Source organism: Equus caballus, chromosome X (assembly GCF_041296265.1).
Source record: "Equus caballus isolate H_3958 breed thoroughbred chromosome X, TB-T2T, whole genome shotgun sequence".
Taxonomy (NCBI): Eukaryota; Metazoa; Chordata; class Mammalia; order Perissodactyla; family Equidae; genus Equus; species Equus caballus.
Genome location: NC_091715.1, coordinates 38,021,338 through 38,028,697, shown reverse-complemented (window position 1 = coordinate 38,028,697; position 7,360 = coordinate 38,021,338). Strand labels below are relative to the sequence as shown.

The 7,360-nt window shown below is 39.2% G+C and overlaps 1 protein-coding gene across 1 annotated transcript in view; it reads left to right on the top strand.

The window, feature by feature from the left end:
* Positions 1 to 1,577: 1,577 nt before the first annotated feature.
* Positions 1,578 to 7,360, top strand: part of LOC138921979 (uncharacterized) — a 155,622-nt gene continuing 149,839 nt past the window's right edge. The window contains exon 1 of the mRNA XM_070258364.1: positions 1,578 to 1,880. Coding sequence (XP_070114465.1) covers positions 1,578 to 1,880 — 303 coding nt within the window. The remainder of the gene's footprint in view (positions 1,881 to 7,360) is intronic.

Here is a 7,360-nt window from a genome sequence, read left to right as displayed (position 1 = left end):
GCCCACTTCTTGGTTCACAGATGGTCGTATTTTGCTGTGCCCTCTCATGGCAGAAGGGGTAAGGGATCTCCCTGGAGCCTTTTTTATAAGGGCACTAATCCCATTCATGAGGGCTCTGCCCCTCATGACCTAATCACCTCTCAAAAGCAACTTGGGAGTTAAAATTTCAACATATAGTTTGGGGAGACACAAATGTTCAATCTATAGAAAAATACAAAACCCATAAGCTGAATACTACAAAACATTGCTGAGATTAGTTAAAGAAGGCCTAAACAGGTATATGAAGAGATACTCAACATCACTAATCATCAGGGAAATGCAAATGAAAACCACAATGAAGTATCACCTCACACCGGCTAGAATGGTTATTATCAAAAAGATAGGAGGATGTCAACAACATCGTGAAGTGAGCTCTTCACTTTATCTCTCCTCCTTCAAAATACAACTAAGTGGAGGGGGCTGGCCCCATGGCTGAGTGGTTAAGTTCGAGTGCTCTGCTTCGGCAACCCGGGGTTTCGCTGGTTCGAATCCTGGGTGTGGACATGGCACTGCTCATCAAGCCACACTGGGGCGGCATCCCACGTGCCACAACTAGAAGGACCCACAACTAAAAATACATGACTATGTACTGGGGGGGGTGCTTTGGGAGAAAAAGGAAAAATAAAATCTTTAAAAAAAAATACAACTAAGGGGCTGGCCCCGTGGCCGAGTGGTTAAGTTCGCACGCTCCGCTGCAGGCGGCCCAGTGTTTCGTTGGTTCGAATCCTGGGCACGGACATGGCACTGCTCATCAAACCACGCTGAGGCAGCGTCCCACATGCCCCAACTAGAATGACCCACAACGAAGAATATACAACTACGTACTGGGGGGCTTTGGGGAGAAAAAAGGAAAAAAAATAAAATCTTTAAAAAAAAATAAAAAATAAAATAAAATAAAATTTTAAAAAATACAACAAAGTGGAAATTCATTGATCAATGGAGGATACTCACACAGGATGCCGGAGAGACCCATGCAGCTGTACATCTCAAGGTGGATAGACTGCCCCTGGGGAGATGGTAGAGATAAGTGAGCACTCTCTGGCCCCCCAGCAGCTCTGTGCACACTTGCGACTCTTCTCCTGGCTGGGGCACCCATAGTACTGCTGCACCCCAAGGGTGGGAGCACTCTTCAGCACAACTGCAGGAATAGGTGATGGCAGCCCTGAGTCCCTGCATGATCACTGTCCTATCTGGTAGGAGAGCCCATAGTACTGCTGTGGTCCCAGAGGGTGGCCCAGGTGTGGACCCAGTGGGGAAGCCCTGCCCACAAAACACAATGGCCAGTGTGACCTAGGGAGAAAAGGCAGCAGAGCTGCACATCTTGGTGATCAAGTTCCTGGCTACTGCAAATGCCCATACTACAGCTGAGGCCCTGAAGGTGGGAGCAAGTCTCAGCAGGAATCTGGGAACAGGCAGCAGCAGCCCTGAGCCCCTGCATAACTGCTTTCCCACCTGGGCAGAAATCCCACAATGCTGCCTTGGTCCCAGGGAGTGGCCCAGGCTCGGACACAGTGGGGAGGCCCTGCACACCAAGCATAATGAACAGTGCAACCTGGGAAGAGGTAGTGGCAGAACTGCAGCCCAAGGTGAATGGCTTTCTGGCTGCCGAGAATGCCCATAGTACCACTGTGGCCCCAAATGTGAGAGCATGCCTCAGCAGGACTATGGGAGCAGGTGGTGGCAGCCCCAAGCCCCTGCATGATCACTTTCCCATTTGGTGTGAGAGCCCACAGTGCTGCTGCAGTCCCAAGGAGTGGCCCAGAATTGGACAGACACAGCAGACAGGGATCATAGCAAGCTCAGAATGCATAGTTCCTGCCCCTCGCCCCCAGTGGCAGCAGGTAGAATCTGCAACCAGATATTATCACTATGTGAAGGCACAAATCCACCCCGTCAAATAGTTTGAATAGGTATATTAATACTCCAGACCAGAAGGAAAAAAACAAACACCCAGAAATCAATCTTGAAGACATAGAAATTTACAATCTAAATCACAGAGAATTCAAAATAGCTATCATAAAAAACCTCAATGAGTTATGAGAAAACTCAGAAAGACAGTTCAATGAAATCATGAATAAAATTAATGAACAGAGGGAATTCTTCACAAAAGAGATTGAAACTAAAAAGAAAAACCAGTCAGAAGTGTTAGAGATGAAAAACACAATGAATGACCCAAAGAAAAATCTGCAGTCCTTAAAAAAAGAGAGCTGATATTATGGAGGACAGAATTAGAAATTTAGAGGACAGAAATATAGAAATGCTTCAGATGGAGGAGGAGAGAGAACTAAGACTAAAAGGAAATCGAGAAATTCTCTGAGAAATATCCAACACAATTAGGAAATGCAATATGAGGATTAGAGGTATTCAAGAGGGACAAGAGAGGGAAAAAGGAGGAGAGAGCTTATGCAAAGAAATAATAGCTGAGAACTTCTCAAACCTGGGGTAGAAGCTGGAATTAAAAGTAAAAGAAACTAATGGAACTCCCAATTACATCAATGTAAAAAGACCTTCTCCAAGGTATATATTAGCAAAACTGGCAAAAGTCAATCACAAAGAAAAAATATTAAGGGCAGCAAGGCAGAAGAAAATAACCTACAAAGAAACTCCTATCAGGCTTTCAGCAGATTTCTCAGCAGAAACTTTACAGGCTACAAGAGAGTGGAATGATATATTCAAAATTCTGAAAGACAGAAACATTCAGCCAAGAATACTCTACCCAGTGAATATATCCTTTAGAGGATGGAGAAATAAAAACTTTCCCTGATAAACAAAGGCTAAGGGAGTTCATTAAGACAAGACCCTGCTCTGCTTGATCAAGAAGGTCCTCAAGCACGAAAAAGAAAGAAATGATTTACAAAGCCTTGAGCAACGAGATAAATAGAAAGAGAAAATCCAAAAATTGGAACTCTCTGTCAGAACAGGTTAGCAAACATTTAATTATAACATTAACAATAAAGGGAAGGAAAACATCAATAATAAATATAATCACTTCATTTTAACCACAAACTCACAACACAAAATGGAATAAGTTGTGACAACAGTAACTTAGATGGGGAAGAAGAAAGGGATGGAACTGGGTTAGACTAAGGAAATAAGCTTTCAGAAAATGGATTATCTCTTCTATGAGATCTTTTTTTACAAACCTCACAGCAACCACGAAATAAGTAATCAGAACAGAGACACAAATGATATATAAAGAGAAAACTGAGAAAACCATCACAGAGAGGCACCAAACTGAATTGGCAGTATGAAATACATGGGACAAGAAACAAGGGAAATACAGAAGAACCAGAAAACAAGTGATAAATTGGCAGCATTAAGCCCTCATATATCAGTAATCACTCTAAAGGTAAATGAATTGAATTCCACAATCAAAAGACACAGAGTGGCTGGATGGATTAAAAAACAAGACCCAACAATATGCCACCTCCAGGAAATACATCTCAGCTCTAAAGACAAACACAGGCTTAGAGTGAAGGGATGGAAGACGATACTCCAAGCTAATGGCAAACAAAAGAAAGCAGGTGTGGTCATACTTATATCAAACAAAGTTGACTTCAAGATAAAAAGCCAATGAGAGACAAAGAGGGGCAGTATATGACAATAAAAGGGACACTCTACCAAGAGGACATAACATTTATAAATATTTATGCACCTAACACAGAAGCACCAGAGTACATAAAGCAGCTATTTACTGATCTAAAAGGAGATTTTAACAGCATCACAATATAAGTGGGGGACCTTAACACCCCACTTACATCAATGGATAGATTATTCAGACAGAAAGTCAACAAGGAAATAGTGGAACTAAATGAAAAAGTAGACCAGATGGACTTAGATATATATAGAACACTCCATCCAAAAACAGCAGAATACACATTCTTCTCAAGTGCACATGGAACATTCTCAAAGACAGACCATACTCTGGGAAACAAGGCAAGCCTCAATAAATTTAGGAAGACTGAAATCATATCAAGTATCTTTTCCACCACAATGCTACGACACTAGAAATGAACTACAAGAAAAAAGCTGGGAAAGTGACAAATGTGTGGAGACTAAACAACATGCTACTGAACAACCAATGGATCAATGAAACAATTAAAGGAGAAATCAAAAAATATCTAGGGACAAGTGAAAAGGAAAACACACCATACCAACTCATATGGGAGGTAGCAAAAGTGGCCCTAAGAGGGAAATTCATAACAATACAGGCCCACCTCAACAAACAAGAAAAAATCTCAAATAAGTAATCTTAAACTACAGCCAGCAAAACTACAAAAAGAAAAACAAACAAAGCCCAAAGTCAGCAGAAGAAGGGAAATGATAAAAAATTAGAGCAGAAATAAATGAAATTGGAAGCAAAAAAACAGTAGAAAGGATCAATGAAACTAAGAGCTGGTTCTTTAAGAAGATAAATCAAATTGATACATGCTTAGCCAGACTCTCTAAGAAAAAAAGGGAGAAAGCTCAAATAAATAAAATTAGAAATGAAAGAGGAGAAATTACAATGGCTACTACAAAAATACAAAGGATTATAAGACAATGCTATGAAAAACTATATGCCAACAAATTGGACAATCTAGAAGAAATGGATAAATTCTTAGACTCATACAACCTCCCAAAACTGAATCAAGAAGTAATATAGAATCTGAATAGAACAATCACAAGTAAAGAGATTGAAACAGTAATCAAAAACCTCCCCCAAAATAAAAGTCCAGAACCAGATGGCATCTCTGGAGAATTCTACCAAACATTCTAAGAAGATTTAACACCTGTACTTCTTAAACTACTCCAAAAATTTGAAGAAGATGGAACACTTCCTAAGACATTCTACAAGGCCAACATCACCCTGATCTCAAAGCCAGACAAGGACAACACAAAGAAGGAAAATTATAGGCCAATATCACTGCTGAACATAGAGGCAAAAGTTCTCAACAAAATATTGGCAAACCGAATACAGCAATACATTAAAACGATCATACACCATGATCAAGTGGGATTTATTCCAGGGAAACAGGGATGGCTGGACATCCACAAACCAATCAATGTGCTATACTACATTAACAAAATAAAGAATAAAAACTACATGGTTATCTCAAGAGATGCCGAGAAAGTGTTTGACAAGATCCAACATCCATTTATGATAAAAACTCCCAATAAAATGGGCATAGAAGGAAAGTACCTCAACACAATAAAAGCCATGTATGACAAATCCATAGCCAACATCACACTCAAGGAGGTAAAACTGAAAGTCATCCCTCTGAGAACAGGAACAAGACAAGGGTTCCCACTCTCACCACTTTTCTTCGATATAGTACTGGAGGTTTTAGCCGGAGAAGTTAGGGAAGAAAAAGAAACAAAAGGTATCTAAATTGGCAAGGAAGAAGTGAAACTCTTATGGTTTGCAGATGATATGATTGTGTATATAGAAAACCCTAAATAATCCATTGGAAAACTACTAGAAATAAGCAACAACTACAACAAATTTGCAGGGTACAAAATCAACGTACAAAAATCAGTTGCATTTCTATACACTAACAACAAACTAACAGAAAGAGAAGTCAAAAATACAATCCCATTTACAACTGCAACAAAAAGAATAAAATATCTAGGAGTAGATTTAACTAAGGAAGTGAAAGACCTATGCACTGGAAATTATAAGACATTATTGAAAGAAATCTATGATAGCATAAAGAAATGGAAAGATATTCCATGCAGATGGATTGGAAGAATAAACATAGTTAAAATGTCCATACTACCTAAAACAATCTACGGATTCAATGCAATCCCAATCAGAATCCCAATGACATTCTTCACGGAAATAGAACAAAGAATCCTAAAATTCATATGGGGCAACAAAAGACCCTGAATAGCTAAAGGAATCCTGAGAAAAAAGAACAAAGCTGGAGGTATCACAATCCCTGACTTCAAAATATACTATAAAACTATAGTAATCAAAACAGCAAGGTACTGGCACAAAAAACAGACACACAGATCAATGGAACAGAATTGAAAGCCCAGAAATAAAACCACACATCTATGGACAGATAATCTTCCACAAAGGAGCTGAGAACATTCAAGGGAGAAAGGAAAGTTTCGTCAATAAATGGTGTTGGGAAAATTAGGCAGCCACACGTGAAAAAATGAAAGTAGACCATTTTCTTTTGCCATACACAAAAATTAACTCAAAATGGATTAAAGGCTTGAATGTAAGACCTGAAACCGTAAAACTCCTAGAAGAAAATATAGGCAGTACACTCTTTGACAACAGTCTTAGAGTGATCTTTTCAAATACCATGTCTACTCGGGCAAGGGAAACAAAAGGAAAAGTAAATAAATTGGACTTCATCAGACCAAAGAGCTTCTGCAAGGCAAAGGAAACCAGGAACAAAACAAAAAAACAGCCCACCAACTGGGAAAAAATATTTGCAAATCATATATCTGACAAGGGATTAATCTCAAAAATATATAGAGAACTCATACAGCTCAACAACAAAAATCAGAAAACCCAATCAAAAAGTAGGCAGAGGATATGAACAGACATTTTTCCAAAGAAGATATACAGGTGGCCAACAGGCACATGAAAAGATGTTCAACATCGCTAATCATCAGGGAAATGTGAATCAAAACCACAATGAGATATTACCTCACACCTGTTAGAATGGCTATCATTACCCAGACAGAAAACAACAAATGTTGGAGAGGATGTGGAGAAAAGGGAGCCCTCATACACTGCTGGTGGGATTGCAAATTAGTGCAGCCACTTTGGAAAACAGTATAAGATTTCTCAAAAAATTAAAAATAGAAATATGATACAACCCAGCTATCCCACTACTGGGTATTTATCCGAAGAACTTGAAATCAACAATCCAAAGAGACTTATGCACCCCTATGTTCATTGCAGCATTATTCACAATAGCCAAGATGTGGAAGCAAACCAAGTGCCCAAGAACTGATCAATGGATAAAGAAGATGTGGTATATGTATACAATGGAATACTACTCAGCCATAAAAGAGAAAACCACCCATTTGCAACAATATCAATGGACCTTGAGGGTTTTCTGTTAAGCGATTTAAGCCAGACAGAAAAAGACAAACATCATATGATTCTGTCCTTATGTGGAAGATAAACAAATACATGGACAAAGAGAACAGATTAGTGGTTATCAGAGAGTTTGTGGGGTGGGCATAAGGGGTAAAGGTGTACATATATATGGTGACTGACAAATAATAATGTACAATTGAAATTTCACAATGTTATAAACTATTATGACCTCAATAAAATTAAAAAAGAAAGACAAGAGACAAGAAGTTTCAGGAA